General features: G+C 36.1%; 1 protein-coding gene across 1 annotated transcript in view; it reads right to left on the bottom strand.

Moving 5' to 3' along the window:
• Nucleotides 1-361: 361 nt before the first annotated feature.
• The window catches only part of slc24a3 (solute carrier family 24 member 3), a 118,179-nt gene continuing 99,542 nt past the window's right edge, over nt 362-18,998 (bottom strand). Inside the window, exons 4-17 of the mRNA XM_067421516.1 lie at nt 15,468-15,542; nt 15,026-15,110; nt 14,813-14,916; nt 9,669-9,743; nt 8,687-8,712; nt 8,528-8,581; nt 8,266-8,393; nt 8,014-8,174; nt 5,995-6,265; nt 5,678-5,844; nt 5,482-5,596; nt 4,286-4,398; nt 3,938-4,003; nt 362-3,852 (exon numbers count right to left, since the gene is read on the bottom strand). Of these exons, the coding sequence (XP_067277617.1) occupies nt 3,703-3,852; nt 3,938-4,003; nt 4,286-4,398; nt 5,482-5,596; nt 5,678-5,844; nt 5,995-6,265; nt 8,014-8,174; nt 8,266-8,393; nt 8,528-8,581; nt 8,687-8,712; nt 9,669-9,743; nt 14,813-14,916; nt 15,026-15,110; nt 15,468-15,542 (1,590 nt within the window). The 3' untranslated portion in view covers nt 362-3,702. The remainder of the gene's footprint in view (nt 3,853-3,937; nt 4,004-4,285; nt 4,399-5,481; nt 5,597-5,677; nt 5,845-5,994; nt 6,266-8,013; nt 8,175-8,265; nt 8,394-8,527; nt 8,582-8,686; nt 8,713-9,668; nt 9,744-14,812; nt 14,917-15,025; nt 15,111-15,467; nt 15,543-18,998) is intronic.

Below are 18,998 nucleotides of genomic sequence, written 5' to 3'. Positions count from 1 at the left end.
CAGAAAATCAAAGTTATTTAGCCTATTCCTTTCTCATTGTTATGCACAAATCAAGGATGTGTAATGCTCTCTGCGTTTGAGATGTGTCTGATCTTATGATATGTTTGAAAATATAATTGACAAATATGTAAAACATGCAATCACAGACTTCTGAGGACATTTTAAGTGTTTATAGATATTTAAAAGCCCTATAAATAATATTTAGCTGTAAATAATAACCACATTTAGGGATAGGGGTAGCCTATATGGTTAATGTTTTGGAAATATCATCATCTCTTTAGAACCAATGCTTTACAGGGAAAGCAACATGCATGCCTTTATGGCTGAAATGACAATCCGCGAACAATAGTGTTTACCTCAGCAAAGATCATTTTAATTATGCTCAAGTAGCAAAAATGTACTCCGATATACAACTGAAACACCTGAACAAAATAGTACATAAAAACCAACCACCATTCTTTTTATGATTCCTGAAATGCAGAATACATCGATTAATCTGAATGAAATATCTATGCTTTCATTGGAGAATCAAAAGCCCAGCAGTTTTCCATAAAAAAAGAAAGAAAAGAAAACATGCAATAATCTAAGAGGTCTAATTTCACTGCTGTCCGTCCAGTGCTCAACAATGTGTAATAGTAATGAACATAAATAATTCCTTATATTAAAATATCCCATGCGATTTAGCAAACCAAGGGCGTTTAATCGAACCCTCAACACAACAACAAAAAATAAAATAAACAAATAAAGGACCCAAACATTGTACAGTATCTATGAAAATATAGTCAACAGATATACAGGCAAAGACAAAAAATATGAAGACATTTTCTTGTATGTATAATTATGTACATCAGCAATGCATCACCCTGTAAAAGTCACATTTTTTAAATTAAAATATGCCTGAATCCATGAAGAATTATCAGCAGACAAGAAAAGGAAATATGAGTGAAACTTGTCTAATTGTGGGCTAATTGGTTGTGCATGCCCTCATTATATTTGTGCGTACAAACAAACAGCAGCACTTTGATTTCCAGAAGTGATGATGACCAAATAGCATTGATCAGTACATAATAATCATTGAATCTGTAGATTGCTATGGCCGGTATTGCAACCATAAACATAGGCATCAATGTCAAAAACCTGTAAGCTGCAGTGCTCATAAATTCTGAAGCATGACAGTTGCAGTGATAGTTAATTTAGTTGCATCTCAAAGCCTCTTTTTACTACCCTTGATTTCGAGCATATAGAGTGCACAAAGTCTGTCAAACCTTACCGAAAGTAAGTAGCATATATATGACTCTAAGAATGTGATGTGTCATGTTTAGGATTTACAAGAAAAACACAAACAGTAATTAATCTAAACATTATTGCATTTGATGAACAAAACGTTTCATTAAACCCTGCCTTCCCGACATCATCCTTATAATACCCTGCTTTACAAAAAAAAAAAATGCATCCTCAGTATACTCTACTTGGATTACACCTAGCTTATATTTACCGGGAATATCACATTGCTTAAACCCTAGACCTGCTGTTGCATTTTTGGGAAGTAAAACTAGGCCTCAATGTCTATTACGAGTGATATAGGAACACAAATGTTCAAATTTGCTAATATAACCTGCCAACCTAGGGGGAAATTATCCCCTTTTTTTTTACATCATTGATAAAAGTGTGACCTTTGATTTTAAACATGCTAAAAGTACTTTGACAGTAAGCTGACAAATGAGTTTTTTGAGCTAAGGAATTCACTTGAAGCACATCCTACAGACTTTTTAACAGCTGAAAACATTTCTAAACATTTCGCGTTACAAAATACAAAGTTGCGTTTGTGATAAAAAATACTTTGCTGCAATACTCTTCCAGATATGTTTCTAAGTCATCTAAATTCTATTCTTAAAATATGATAAACAATTACACACCCAGTATCAACCAGTGCATAAAACACAAAATTTCCCTGCAATGTGCCTTCGGACTAGAAAACCTGCATGAAGTTTCTACGTAGACTTAAAGAGTCCATAGAATTGCTACTTTGTCAGCTCACTAAAAACCTCTGTTAGAAGAAAAAGCACACTCATCCACATATTGTGCCACAGATAAAAGTTTACAGCTGTGATACATTGTGGCGGTGTCTTTTTACAATCCCCGTTAGTTTTGCAGAGGCATACAAAACAAAGTATTTAAATCATCCTTCTAAAAGAAGGCCAAGAAATCAGTCTTGGACACATCAGCATAAAGAACGTCTGAGAAACTGCATCCTTGGAAATGAATTCTGATCCTTGTTCTACTGAGAGGATTTCTGGAAAAATAAACTCTAGAGATTAGAGCAGCATGCTAAGAGAAAAATGACTTGACCTCTTTTAGAGGTCAAAGAAAAATGTCATTGATTTGTATCTATGATTTGACTTTGAAACAGTCTTATCAACGTTAGACGTTAGCTTCATTTTACCAGGACACGTTCCTGCTAATCAGCTTCTTAGGTTTGCGGCTCACTCACTCCGTTTGCTCTAAACAGGTAATGGCCGATCTTAAGTATAATATATATATATATATATATTTTTTCCCCTACTTGCCTGCCAAAGTTTTGAGTGTTCAAAAAATCTCTACAATTACCTCTGATGTCACGTCAGACCGATATCAAATAGTAGAAACTGTTTTACGCATCAAGTCAAAGGTGCATCTTAAAGGGTGCATAATATTCAGAGATGAAGGAGAAGGAATCCAGTAGAAAAGGCTGACACACAAGCTCTGAAGGACAAAACGGCGTAGCCTGGATGAAACTCTAGAACGGTCTCTTCTTTGGGACAGCTGTGGGTTGGTTTCTTTTCAGTACGTCATAGGAAAGCGATGTGCATAAATAGTTTTCAATAAATTAATAAATAAATCTCTCTCTGTTTTCAGTATATACAGAGTGTTAGAGACAAAAGAATGTTCATAAACACATCTATAGAAATCCCATATATCACACAAGAATATCGTCTCGCTAAACATAAATATGTTGGTTGTAGTGTTCCAACATGCGTCTCCACACAGGTGCAAACAAATGCCCGCCGTCTCTCTAAAAGCGATCGCTTTTATTACCTTCTCTGCACGGTAAACATACTCTCATTGGAAAAATGTAGACGTCGATGACCACGGCATCCGGATCAATCTGTCATATGAAGGTTGAAAGTGACTTGGTAATGCCCAAATTAAAAAGAGGACTATTCACATGTATTTACTAGAGGTCACCAGTACCTTTCAGCAAAAAAGAACCCTCATAAATCTACCGATATTAAGTCCAGTCTCTTCTTCCATCAGTTAGCAGCTAACAAAATAAATGCCATCATAAAATACATTTAGATCATATTCTTTAAATATGTAATATGCAAAATATTTAGAAAAAAACAAAAAGTATTCACATCAAACCAGGCAGTAGTCATCTTTTACTACATTCCTGTCCTGCCAGAACAGTCTATATATCAGTCTACAGGACCATTCCTCCGTCACAACCGCTCCTTCATCCTCTCTCCTCTTGTAACACCACAGACCCAGAGACTCTATCAATATTGCACCCATTGGAAAGGAAAAGAGAAGATCTCGATAAAGGATCAGCTAGATCGATAAATAAATATTCCTTCAGAACAAGAGCCGGTCTGCTTCTGATCAAGGACTTGTGCCATTGTCCTCACAATGTCAAAGTGGGAGCGCCGGGAAAAAGAACGATTCTCATTCCTCGCGACAAGTGGGCAGATTGACGAAGGTGAACACATTGAACTCGATGAGGATGGAGAAGCACAGGAAGACAGCGTACATCAGCAAACAAGCGAAACCCAAACGATTGTCCAGTTTCCAGTTGTTCAAATGTACACCGAGAACCTGAGAGGGAAAAAAAGGCTTGATTGTGAAAGATGGATTCAAAGGAAATTAGTTTAAGTAAGTGTTTTTTATTGCTCTCGCATACCGTGAGAAAAACGGATGCCAGCAGCAGCCCAACCGAGAAGATCAGGCCTTTGCTGTTCAGGTGAATCTGAGAAGAGATACATAAAAAGTATGTTAGAACTTACACTTATAAAATGTTGGCAAATGGTTTGAAAGAAAGCTCTATGTTTATTACACTGTGACTCGAAATTTGCTTTCAATTTAGACCAGAGGTAATTCCAGGTTTTTTCCAGGTTAAAGTTATTACCTTTAACCTGGAAAAGTTTAACAAACAATACTGATTTTTCAGTTGGTCTCTGTCAATGCTCCTTAAAGCATTTACCAAATGATTCATTAAACAATAATTACGATTACAACATTTTCCACTTACTGTGGAACCATAGTCAATGGCCAAAGTCTGGAGGGTCCAGGGCAGACCAAGCCCTATCAGGATATCAAACACATTACTACCAATGGAGTTGGACACGGCCATGTCACCCATTCCTGAAAAATATTGATTTAAAGACAGTTTCAAGGCTAAACATATTAAGAATATCAGAATCTACAAACAATTTCATATCTGCTCCAGTCTTAAAGGGAATTCACAGCTGACAATTTTTAAACTTGGTGGTCTATTTCTGGTAATTTTTTGGTGCTATACATGAAACAGAGAAAATGGCTGTAGTGTTCTCATTGACCAAAAACACCCATAATGCACTTTTGATTTAGATTTTTACACCTTTGCCGATCCAACATATCCAGGGACAGGAATACAACAATTCTGAAGTTTGAACAGTAGTTCAAACAAATGTCTGTCAAAAGTCTGCCAGCTTTGTATTGTTATAATGTTGGTAGTAATGTAAATGACCAATTTTTTCTTTAGAAGAAACCCCCCCCACAAACCATGTCAAACTAACAATACAAAGCTAGCTGAAAATTAATAAACATATTATTCTTTCACCGCCATTGACGGACAGAAAACACGTTCCCACCATTAATGGAAATTTCTGGCTTTCCATGTTTTCACTGTTATTCGGTAGGGGGCACTATTACGAATCTTCTGAAAGAGTACTGAATCTCCTGATCAAAACACATGCGAAGAAGATGCAGAATCAAGAGATATCATGGCTGAATCCACAATGGAGTTGATTTATAATTTTTCCTTACGATATTGTGTTTGGGGTGTGTTAAATCTATATATAAAAATAATATATCTTTATTTGTGGTGGGGTAAATTAAACGCAATATGCGGTGACGTCACAATCGTGTTGCATTGTGGTGTGTACATATGAAGTAGACTCGAGGGTCTGTCTATATAAACTTCCTTCGTCCATTTCATGAAGTGGAATGCACTTTAATATGGTTACAGGGATTCCCCTGATGGGAAGTGGGAAGCAATCATATGCATATGTAAAATAACACGATCATTAACATTAAACAGCATATACAATAAAAACTGCCAAATATTATTGCATGAAATGTCGACCCAGGATGAGCTACAGGACCGTAAAGCATTAGTGATACTGAAAAAAACACTGGCGGGTAAACAACAATGCTAAAGCATTAAGAAATAATCATTCTTCCTACCTTGCCGTGCCACAATTAGACTGGCCAAACAGTCAGGAACACTGGTGCCAGCGGCCAAGAAAGTGATTCCCATAATGACATCAGGGATGCCCATAGTGTAACCGATCACTGTGACCTGCCAAGAGAGTGTCAACAGGTCACTGAACAATTCTAAAAAAGAAGTTTTAAAATGTATAAAGTCTGACGCAAGCCTTACCATCCACACCATGATGTAAGAAAAGAAAGCGATCCAGACAGTGGACATGATAAACGAGACCATATACCAGCGCTCCCAACGAGGCGAGGCACAGTTGGGCACGGTTAAGAACAGCAGCAGACTCAGTGGCCAGGCCAGCAGCCACTTTAGCTTATTAAAGCCCCCACCTGCACAAGATCCTGACATTAGTCTTTAACCAAACACTTTCATTCAAAGCAGCTTACAGAACATTTCCTGCAATAGACTGTTTATAGACAGCCAGGGGGTAAACCAAAAACGTAGTCAGAATTTTAATCAATCATCACTAATAAATGTACCGGGGCAGCGGTATGGTACGAAGGGTCCTTCGTTGTCATCTTCCTCCTCTTCCTCCTCATCGTTCTCATTGTTTTCATTGTCCTCGTTCTCGTTTTCGGTGTCAGTGCCTGCTTCAGCTCCTCCCCTGTCGTCCTCATGGTGACCTCCCTTACGCCCATTCAGGCTTCGGTCCGGTCCTGCCAGCCCATTCTCCACCCCACGCTTTCCTGGGATTTTTACGGTCACCTCTGAGTCCCCATTATTGAAGCGACTGTTTATCAGACGCTGCCTCTGCAAACACACAGACACATATATTAGTCTTTAGTCTTGAGTAACTAAATAGAAAAGCTACAATGAATAAGACCTTAAGGGAATTGCAACTTTATTTTTCACAATTGTGCGAGATTTAATTATCTCACAATGTGACTACCTCTTATTTTAACCTTATCTCATAATTACCATTTCATTTTTACTCCAAGTGAGAAACATTGTATAAAAATATTGTATGAAACTGAGAGTTGCCTCATAAATACTTTGTTATGCTGTTTACATTGCAAAGCCATTAAAATAATTATTACTGATGTACAAAGTTGTACACTTATACATTACTTGCACCACCATTTAAAAGTAGGTGGTCTGTACGATATAAGTAAGAATGCATTAAATTGATCATAAGTGACAGTAAAGACATTTATAATGTTACAAAAGATTTCTAATTCAAATAAATGCTGTTCTTTTGAACTTTCTACTCATCAAAGTATCACAAATGTTTTTAATAGTTTCCACAAAAACATTAAGCAGCACTACTGTTTTCAACACTGATAATAATAAGAAATGTTTCTTGAGCGGCAAATCAGCAGAATGATTAGAATGATTTCTGAAGGATCACGTGACTGAAGACTTTGGGACTGATGCTGAAAACTCAGCTTTACCTCCACTGGAATAAATTACATTTTAAAACATATTTAAATAGAAAAAAAGTATATCAATACTTTGTAGTGTAATAATCTTTCACAATATTTCCGTTTTTACTGTATTTCTAATACAATAAATGTGTCCCTGGTAAGTATAAATTCTACTTAAAGGGTTACTTCAGCGATTAGCATATGGCTTTGTATCAGTAGCAACCCTGGAGTACATTCAAATGATTGTGCTTCCCCTCCTCATATCCCCCTGAGACAAGAGATTTATGCATTTTTTTTCTGGAAAAATTCCTCCCATGACGCAAATTGACGATATTTGCGTCCTATTTGGAATGTTTGGCCAGAGGCTAAAGACTACAGCCAGCAGAGGGAGCCATTTCCACATGTTTTCAACTCGCACATGGGGGATAGGAGATCGCACTATCGCAGCTGCAGGCATTAAACGGACCTATGCTGAGCAATGTTTGTAAGTGTTTTAACTTCTAAAATTAATTCCTATGAAAGTTAAGCTTCCAAAGGCATGAACTGAAAACGCGCCAGACTGAACATGCGTTGTGAATGTAGGCTGCGAGTGTGGTCGCGATTACCTCAGCTCTCATCATGAGAGCTCATCAGCTCATTTATGATGTTAAATGTAATCTGACTCCTGCAGCATTAGTGCTGTGAGACTCACGCAGTGACTCGATCATTATATTGAACAGACACGTTCAGTTTTTAATTGTAGTGTCTTATTCTCTAACTCAGTCACAGTAATCCAGTAGCGGTGGTTTGGGAATGGCCTCACAGAGCAGCGAAGCATTCTGGGAATTGTAGTCTTTCATCCACATGAGACAAAAATAAATTTTCTGTCTTTTCTCAGTCTAGAAGGCGCCAAATTCAAAAATAATTTCACATTTCTACTACAATAATGACCCAGTTTAAATACAGATTAATTTTCCCAGCGCTGAAGTACCCCTTTAATACACTTCAACATGAGAGAGACAATGAAACATTTAACTGTCCACAAAAACTAATTTGAGATTAAACGTTAAACCACCTCTAAAACACTCCGACTGTGTTTGATTTAACTGTATTTGTGAAAGTGTGCAGATGTGTGTGTGTGTTAGTGGGACCGACCTCTGTAATGAGCATTCGGGAGGCCATTGTGAGGCGTGTGCGAGGGGAGAAGTGGCTGGTTATCATGATTCTCATTCCAGCCTCAGAGAAAGACAGCTGATGAGGGTACGCAGACAATAGTTCATCCACCATCAGCACTGATGGCTTCCTGTGGAAATTTGCTAAGTGTGGCAGAACAACAATGCGGAAATTTAGACAGCACACCAAGCAGATGTACGCATGATTCATATGAAACAGCACCGCGTGCATTACCTTTCTTAAGAAGCACGACGGTGGCGTCGCACCCGTCGTCAATGTCTGTGTTACTGGCTGTGCCGTTACCCAGATTTGCTGAGTTCTTTTTCCGCTGTTCGATGTAATGAACCACCCGCGAGTTAAATCTGATTAACACGAAAGAAGGAGAGTTAATAAAATCAGCAGTGATGTGATTTACTGATGTGGAGTAGATATGAATAGAAATGAATCCATGTAATAATGAAACATTTCCATGGAAACAGAATAAAGGAGAACTTACTTCATTAATATAATGTAAAATAGGTACAGCACTATTAGGATGAGCGATTCCCACCTGAGAAGAAATAAAGTAGTGTACATGAATACAAACAGAATGTGAAACAAATGTAATATGAAAAATGAAGAGGGTGTTCTGGTATAACAGCAGCGTTTATCTTACCATGTCACCTTCTCATCATAGATGAACTGAAAAAAAAAAAACAGAACAAAAGTCAAATTAAATAGACAAATATGGCCGTGCCAAATTCCTTCAAACATTTCAGAAATGTTGCATGTTACCACTAGAGGGCAGGATTATCTTACTGTAATATGGGTCCTGAGGTTCTAATGCATAATATAGCATTTTAATATATATATATATATAAAATGTATAATATAATATAATATAATATAATATAATATAATATAATATAATATAATATAATATAATATAATATAATATAATATAATATTGAATTAAAATTATATTATTCGAATGATGAGTAAACATTTTTAAAATTATAACGTTTCATTAATATACTGTTATATTTTATACATAAATATATTATATTGTGTATAGGTATTTTTCAAACGTGTTTGTATGCATTTGTCTAATTATTTATTTTTATTATTTAAAATTACAGCATAATCAGCATAATTTTAGTGATAAATTGACAATAACTGTTTATTTTTAGGTTTACATTCTGAATTCTATATTTTCAACATGGTCTTAGACATTTGGACCCCACTGTATATGTTAGAAATATACATAAATACAAACTAATCAGAAAACAATATGGATTTCATACAGATACACACCATTCACTGTAAGTAACTGGAAAATACATATCACCACTTCTCCCCAAAAAGCCTATGTTTCAACTGTAATATAAACTGTTACAATACAGTTTGTTCTTTCAGTGAATCCAATTTTTTAACAAGGTGCTTAGAGTAGCATCTCTGTTACTCTGTGTCCTGTGTACTTTTAATCGGTGTTTGTTGTTCCTCTGCTCTGGGAACACATGCAGAGATTGTGGGCAAATAGAGGCCTGTGCTGCCGGCCATGGGCCCCACGGGAGAGCCACTTGCTTCTCCTCTCCTGCTGCGTGAGGAGGCCCATAGGCATCATGGGAGCATGAAAAGCCACTTATAGTTCTACTCACCACGATCAGAGTGGTCACTGAGATGGTGTAGTACACCGAGTCTCTCATTAACGTCCAACACGAGAGCCGTACTGCCTGCATCAATGGGAGAGAGGACGGGTGAGAGAGAGAAACGTAATCCAGAGACAGTTAACAGATACACACAAAACACACTCGTCTGGTTTACTATCTTTTTGGGGACTCTGTATAGATGTAATGGTTTCTATACCATACCAACTGTATATTCTATCCCCTTACACTCTCCCTACCGCTAAGCCTATCCATCACACAAAACTGTCTGCATTTTTATATGTTCAACTCATTCAGTATGATTCATAAGCTTCTTTCTTAATGGGGACATCAATTTAGGTCCCCACGGTTACATGTGTGCATTCAGGTTGAAGTCTCCACGAACTTAAGTTAAAGTATATTTTAAGTATACTTTATGTAGTAAGTACGTTCATATCAATGTACTAGCTATATACTTGTAAGTATACTGTTTCAATACTAATTAGGACTAAATTGGCCAACTTTTAAGAGTAAAAAAGTATACTTTTAAGTATACTTTGAGTTTAATAGTAGTAAACTTTGAGTACACAACACAGTTTTCCATTTGTACTGCAAATATTCTACAAGTGAACTTTAATAGGTATACTGACAGTTTACTAGTCAAATACATTTTTTAGTTTGTGAAAGTACACTTTAAAGTATACTTTTAGTAAACTAGTTTACTAGTTTAAATCAGCAAGTATACTTGTAAATTTTCTTTAAGTGAACAAAACATCATACTTATTTTTTATATACTTTAAGTATGTTCCTATTTAGGTATTACATTTTTTATACTTGAAATATATTTTTAATTGTGCTTTAGCTGTAACATTTTATTCTAGCTTCATGCACCCTTTAGTTTAGTAAGTTTAATTTAAAAAAGCAAAATTTTCAACAAAAAGTGGAGAAAATTATACTTAATAGGCTACTCAATCAAAAGATTAAAAACAACTACAAGCCAAGTATATACTTAGAACATTCTGTCAGTATAAGTGAAGTACTTAAGTATATTTCTGAGAAGTACAAGTACTGATTAGACTGAAACCAAAAATAATTATTTGTATCATTAGTAATGATATTGCTTGATACAGTATATATACTTGTACAGTATATTACAGAGTTTAGATTGAAAAATCTCTTTTCCACACAATAAAATAGCATGCTTTTTTAATTCATGGACTCATGCAAACCCTGGTATTAAAGGATTTTAAAATGTGCTTGTCATGCCTTTACATCTTACATAATGTGTAATCTGTGACTATTTCCAGAATTTTTTGAAAAGTTGGGTGGTTTTGGCTTACAAACTTTAGAATACTGAATTAAAGTGCATGAATCGGAAGTAAGTGAAGGAAATGAATGAAGTAGAACCATATATGGACATCCTGTACCGAATTCATCTAACTGAACGATGTGAAGTAATCCATATTGAATGTGCCGTATTTTGTCGGGCGATCCTTCCATAAAAAGCATTGATCTACGTCAGAGCTCTGAAAGTAATGCGCCATCACTCACGCCAGCACAGCTAAACTTACACCACAGGTGACACTTTGCTTTGTGTTTCCGTGGCAACCAGAAGCTCCAGTGTTGCAGATGTGTGTGTGTGTCCCCCTAACTGAGATAGACTCCATGTGTAAGTGTCTTATGGCCTTGTGCCATTTTGGAAATGGTTTACTGACATCACTAATATCAGATGCTAATGTTGGTAGAAAACAAAGAGAACAAACACAAATGCACAGTATTTCATGTACGCTTGTGCAAGTGTGTGTGTGTGTGTGTGTGTGTGTGTGTGTGTGTGTGTGTGTGTGTGTGTGATACTTTTTTCAGAATTCTTAGATTTTTTATGATTAAATCAATTACTTATTTGAATTACAGAAATAAATTATATTTTAAAGTATATTTAAATAGAAAAACATTATTTTATATTGTAATAATATGTGACAGTGACCCAGGATCACAAAACCAGTCATAAGGATATTTTTTCTTTTACATTTATACATAATCTGAAAGCTAAATAAATAAGCTTTCCACCGATGATTTATTAGGATAGGACAATACTTGTACTGAGATACAACAATTTGAACATCTGGAATCTGAGGGTGCAAAAACTCTAAATACTGAGAAAATTGCCTTTAAAGTTGTCAGAATGAAGTCCTTAGCAATGCACATTATTACTAATAAAACATTTTGTATATATTTATGGTAGGAAATTTACCAAATATCTTCATGGTACATGACCTTTACTTCAAAAAATCAATAATTTTGACCCACACAATGTATTGTTGGCTATTGCCACAAATATATCCATGGGACTTATGATGCAGGGAAACATATTTCATAATATTACTGTTTTCTCTCTCTATTGTATATATAAAGAAGATATTTTTTTTATATACATATATAACAAAATAATTATTATATATATATTTAATGTTTTTGTTCATTTTTATAATGGAACAAAAGTTAAGAAAAAAAAACAATCGTGTGTATGCGTATGTGTGCGACACTACACTTTTCAGACTACCCAGAATGCCTCTATTCCACTGCCAGATGGTGACTGAAGAAAGACTGGGAGAAAGAAAAGACTATTAAGCTGTTTCCCATGCTTGAGCAAAGATAGATATAACCTCATATCCTCTTTTCTTTAACATAGTAAGGGTCTCAGAAGGTTAAACTGAAGCAGTGTGAACGACTGAATGAAGTGGAAAGCAAAGAGGACAGGATTTAAAAAAAAGAAGCAACTCCACAGCTAACATGGCTGACCTCATCAGTTACTCTCAGTGACCCCTGAGAATAGTCTGCTCACTTCTCACTGTCAGTCTGTACTAAGTAATGGCTTTTTTTTAGGGCAGAGGTTTAGAGGGGAGATGCACAGGTCACCTCATTCATCTCTAAATCGCCCTCTCACAGATGCTGAGATTTCATAATGCTTGCTAGGAACATTTGTGTTGACTGTCTAAAGGAAAATAATGTCTTACTGGCAATGAATAGACACTGTATTAAAGATGTAAACAGAGATGAAGTTTTAGAATTAAATATGAAGCTACCACAGATAGCACAGCCAACATAGAACTCTCAGAAAGTTAAACAAAACTGCAACTACAGTCACACAGTCTAAAATCAGCTGAAAGGTTTAGCTCACCAAAAAAAAAATGAAAATTTGGTCATTAATTTCTCAACCTCACGTCGTTCGACACCCGTAAGACCTTTGTTCATCTTCGTCATTACAAAATCCATCTCACTACATTGGCTCTACAATCATTTTATGAAGTGAAGAGAATAGTTTTGCGCAAAAAAACCCTAAATAATGACTTATATAGTGATGGGCCGATTTCAAAACAAAGTTTAGAACGTTATGAATCAGTGTTTCGATTCATGATTCAGATCGCCAAAGTCACGTGATTTCAGCAGTTTGGGCGGTTTGAAACGTGATCTGAAACATGAATCGATACACTGATAAACAAAAACACTATTCTCGTCACTTCATTAAATGATTGTAGAGCCACTGTAGTGAGATGGGCTATTGTAACAACATCTTTAGTGCCTTTTATGGGTCTTGAGAGAGGAAATGACATTGGTGTCAATGAAGGCCTGTCTGAGCCATCGGATTTCAACAAAAATATCTTCATTTGTGTTCCGAAGATGAACGGAGGTCTTACGGGTGTCAAACGACATGAGGGTGAGTAATTAATGACATAATTTTAATTTTTGGGTGAACTAACACTTGAAGATAAAAGAAGACAATAAATCTAGATCAATCAAGACAATAAAAATAGATATCAGCAAAAGTTCTTTTTGAGAATTAACAGAGTTTTAGATGTTGATGTTTTATTGAAAATCTTGTGTGCATAGTGTGGTGTTTGGATCTCAACACTTCGGTTAGGAATATCAGGCCCTTCCTTTTGGAGTATGCTACACAATACACAACTCCTTGTCCAAGCTCTTGTTCTATCCAGACTGGACTATTGCAATGCTCTCTTGGCAGGCCTTCCAGCATACACTGTCAAACCTCTGCAACTGATCCAGAATGCTGCAGCAAGTGTGGTCTTTAACGAGCCGAAGAGAGCACACGTCACACCTCTCCTCATAAAATTCTACTGGTTTCCAACTGCTGCTTGCATAAAATTAAAGGCACTGATGTTTGCCTACAGAACAACCCCTGGGTTTGCACCCCATACCTAAACATATTATTATGACCTATGTGACATCCAGAAGACTGCGTTCTGTAAGTGAACAGTGCCATCCCAAAGAGGCATAAAATCACTTTCACAAAAGCTGGTGGAATGACCTGCCCATCGCTACCCCAGTCTTTAGCGTTTTTTTTTATCGGCAACACGACCCGTTAACACTAACAATTACTTGCTATCGTTACTGTACTGTGCAGGACTAACTGGGACTAGTCACGGGTCAGCACTTGCATATTGCTGCCCTATTGTTGGTTTGATTGCTTCTATTGCTCTCCTAATTTGTAAGTTTCTTTGATACTTCTGATTAAATGTAATGTACCCTGCCCATCTTGATTATGATTATTGGTTAATTTTGGATCGGATAACGTTACCATAGGATGAATCGCCGACAACTCTGTCCAGTCCATTAAAAATGATAGCCCACAATAAGCTTGCAATCCAAATTGTCTGTGCACTGATTTGCTATTAATTCTGATATTCTGGTCTATATAACTCCTCCCCGAACTTCCTGCTGCCCTGTATCTTGCTCTCTCACTGGCTGTAGATCATTGCAGATAATCTACATCACAGATAGCAACATGTACCGCTCAGGTCTAATCTGCGCTTGCGACGACACCCAAGTGATGACTGCATAAATGTCTAATGACTGGTCAAGTTAGACCATACGGCACTCGCATTGAACAGTTCACAAAGTTTTTGGATTATAGCTGTTGGAGTGTATTATTGGGGAGCCAGCATGTGTATCGACATAAACATTAGCGGAAGTGTCTGTTTTATGCATCGTTTTTTTTTAAGCAAACCATATTATAGATTGTTATGCATCGTCTGATTTCACATTAACTGTGGTGCAAGTGGGTGGAGAACGGTATGGTTTGATTTTTTTGCAGAGAACCATTACACCCCTAATGTGTTAATGTGTCAAGTAATGAGTACCTGTGCAGTAAAGATCCCACACACTCCGATGATGCAGAGGATATTGAAGACAGCAGAGCCCACGATTGTGCCCACTCCCACATCTCCTTTGGTAATAAATACACCTGCACAGAGAAGACAGGTTGGCTAACAAAGGGAACATAAAGGTCTGTTCAAATGTGAGAGGTACTGTTTTCCAAAGGCAGGCTGTGTTCGGATCAGTCAGATGTTTACCTATGACTGAGGTGAAGAGTTCAGGAGCTGAACTTCCTGCTGCCATGAACGTGGCTCCTGCTACATCCTCACTGAGTTGGAAGCGCTATAACACGTTCATACACAGACAGAAAGAGAGACACGAAAGATGAAAATACTAATTTGACTGATCTGAAACAAGTTTCCTGAACACTCCCCCATCTGCCATTGGTCAGAATATAGAAATATATAATTCATATACATTAGCATATCTTTTATAAATAGTTTAAACAAGGCAACAAAACAAATCTTTATTTTATGTATATATTTTGATTTGAAATGTATAAAAACTTAAAAACAATAAAAACAGTGTGTGACAAGAGAAAATATCTTTTAAATAAAAAACACACATTTCACCCTTAAATATGCTCTAAAAGATTTATCAGTTGTAGATCACTAGCTAGGACATGAATGAATGTCTTACCTCACAGATCTTCTCTAGAGAGGGCACAAAGTAGTCATCACAAACCAGTGCCAGGGCATAAAACATATACATGGCCTTCATAGAGAGAGAGAGAGAGAGAGAGAGAGAGAGATAGAGAGAGAGATAGAGAGAGATAGAGAGAGAGAGAGAGAGAGAGAGAGAGAGATAGAGATAGAGAGAGAGAGAGAGAGAGAGAGAGAGAGAGAGAGAGAGAGAGAGAGAGAGAGAGAGAGAGAGAGAGAGAGAGAGAGAGAGAGAGAGAGAGAATTACTGAGTTTACAATTCAAGCTCATACCCTGGTGAAAAAAAAGTATACTTTATTGTATTTCAAATATATTCTCTTTTCCGGTCAGTGGAATTAGTTCAATGATATGTTTTCCAACATCTTCCAGTGTTAATTTAATGAAAAACATAGTAAGTTAATTTTGTTTAGCTTTGCTTGAACCATGTGAAACCATTTATAAAAATCGTTGGGCTTGTTTAATGAAATGTCTCTTCATTAGTTATGTGTGTTAGATTTGATTTAATTTAATTTATTGTAATGTCCTTGAAAACAAATGCATTCAACATTGGGAAAGTAAGTCAGTAAGTAATTCATTAAAATGTAATGTAGCACATTTAAAATACTGTATTGTGTGACATTATGTAATTCAAAGTATATTGTACAATGTATAGCTAAGTAATAACACATTGCATTTTTATTAACTACAAAGTGTATATTTTTAGTAATTTGAATGAGTCAAGGTAAATAAAATATATATTATATTTATAGTATATTGCTTGTGTGTTCTGAATATACTGCACTGTAAAAAATTATTTTGAAAAAAAGTTACCTGGTTGCCTTAAAATTTTGAGTTCATTGAAATTAAATTAATTTAGTTTTATGAGTTAATACAATGAACATTTTTTGAGATTCGACAACCTTTATAAAAATATTATTAAAAGATTTTGTAAGCATATTGGGTAATTTTGTGTGCTTTATTTCTGATGATGCAGTGAAACATGTCAAATAGTCAAAAAATATGCCAAAAAATGTATCAAATTTTTTATGTCGTTTAGATACAATAATATTTTATTAAACAAATGTCCTTCATTGTATCAACTCAAATTTTAATTATTTTATTATATTATATTATTTTAAGGCAACCAGTTTACTTACTTTTTTAAGTTAAACCAACAAAAACCAACAATAATTTTTTACAGTGTGGTAATTAATTTTTAATTTATTAAAACACAAATAAAGTATGCTATAACACAAAGTGTACTTATAATACAAATAAAGTGTACTATAATACAAATAAAGTATACTTATAATACAAATAAAATATACTTGACACAAATAAAATATACTTATAATACAAATAAAGCACATTCAATATCACTAAGCATGTAATTAGTCACTATACTTAAAGTGTACTAAGTATACTTAAAGTTGTTCCAATTTAGCACACAAAAGTACACTAAATACACTTAAAGTTGTGCTTTAACACAATTTAATTACAACTTAAATATACTTAGTACAAAATTAGTTGTGTCAAAATAGCACACTTCAAGTTAACTAGTCATTAATACACTTCAAGTATACTGAAAATGAGTCTGGCCGCAAGTATACTTAGTATACTTTTTTTTCACTAGGGTAAGTTCCTTTTAAAAAATCGTTCCTCAATCAGCTATGATATTCAGCTACCACTTTATGATAATTTTTTTGTGATTTTGAAGTGTGACAGACACATGCCTAATCCGAAATTGCCCCCTAAACCCTCAATCACTATTCCCTATGTTAGTCCACTAATGTAGTTCACTTAAAGGAGCGAATGAAAGCGAGTACGTGATTCATAGTCACACAGCAGTTGTGTGTACATCGGCTGTACACTCATTATTGCGGTGCAATGTGGGATTGAATGAGTGCACTCAACAATGTCCACTATGGTTTTGGACACCACTGCAAATGGCTGTCCCTTCAGACAAATAATGCCCTATTTGAATGTTTAGGGGTGATTTCGGATTCAGCCACAATGTTTGTTCACTTTCATTATACCAGTGGTTCTCAACCAGGGGTCTGCGGCCCACTAGGAGGTCTCAGCAGGGACTCAAGATGAGGCAAAACAAGCATTGTTTTGATTAGACCTGGACAAATCATGAAAATGTATAATATAATGAAACGGGCCCTTTTTATAGTGGATGTAAATGTTCCTAGTTATGCCAAAATGTAAAATATTTTATAAGGTCAAAATTTTGAGTACAACATGTTTTTAAAAATTCAAAAGTCATGGGGCCTTTGATTATTGTTGTGGACAACGGGGGCGTGGAGTCGAAATGGCTGAGAACCACGGCGTTATAAAGGAAAGAGCAGTCAGGATATTCAATTCAAAACTTCACCTTTAGTGTGACTGCAGAAGAAAGAAAGTCATATGCGTTTGGAAAGACAGGTGAGAAAATCATAATAGAGTAGAAATAGCGTAGAAATACCGCATTAAATAAGATTGCTACATCTGATGAAGCCTCTCTAAATTCACATTACATAAGAAGGTAAAAAAAAAAGACTCTAGAAGCCACTGCAGGGAGTGCATGGAATTTGTGCAAAGCAAGATTCTTGCGTGCGGGCACATTTGAGTTCATGAGTGTCAACGCCATTAAACTCTGTTATTCTCAGAGCAATCTGCCCTCCAGTGGGACGGCTGTCTACTGGGACTATTCAGACCTTTTCTTAGAAAGTGTCCCGATGACAGAAAGGCACTGATGGAAGCTTGTGCCCTTTACAGAGTAAGGGGTTTTAAAGTTTATTTGTATCATACTCAATAGGGATGGAAACTGATGGGCTTTTTTTCTACAGTTTAACTTGTTTTGCATAAAAAAGCTGTGTGTGGGGATTAATGCTCCAACATCTGTTATGTCAGATGGGTGTGAAACGCAGATGTCATGGTCCCTCTGCATGCAACACGCATATGCATGTGTACGTATGCATACATACAAAATGAACATTCCCAAACTCAAGCTTTAGAACATGTCGCCAACATTGCCAAGGTCATGGATTCGACTTCCAGGGAATGTAAAACTTCTTTGGATAAAAGCATTTGCCAAATGCATAAATAAAAACATAAAAAAACATATAAACACTGCTATTGCTTATTATGAAATAAACAAACCAAACCTTACTAAATAAATAATTATTCTTATATAATTTTTGTATGTTAAATAAGCATGGGTTCACACAGATCTAACAATCCCATACATACACATGGATGCAAGCACACACTGTCCTTGTCAAAGCAAGCTCCCATTCACCCCTGGGACCTGTTTGCCAACTGTTTCCCGCCAAGACTTTGCCAATCAGTGCATCTAATTCAGCCGCCACGCTGCCATGCTCGCACTGTGTGCCCATTACGTAATCTCTGCCCCCCCCCCCACACACACACACTCTCATTCACTCCCCTTCCATTTATTCTTGACCTTCTGACAAGGCAGAGCTGGGCTACTGAAGCCCCTAAAGATAAATAAAACATGTAAACAGCTGGAGGGAGTCTTAGAGGG

Source organism: Pseudorasbora parva, chromosome 17 (assembly GCF_024679245.1).
Source record: "Pseudorasbora parva isolate DD20220531a chromosome 17, ASM2467924v1, whole genome shotgun sequence".
Lineage (NCBI taxonomy): Eukaryota > Metazoa > Chordata > Actinopteri > Cypriniformes > Gobionidae > Pseudorasbora > Pseudorasbora parva.
This window is presented reverse-complemented; position numbering and strand designations above follow the sequence as displayed.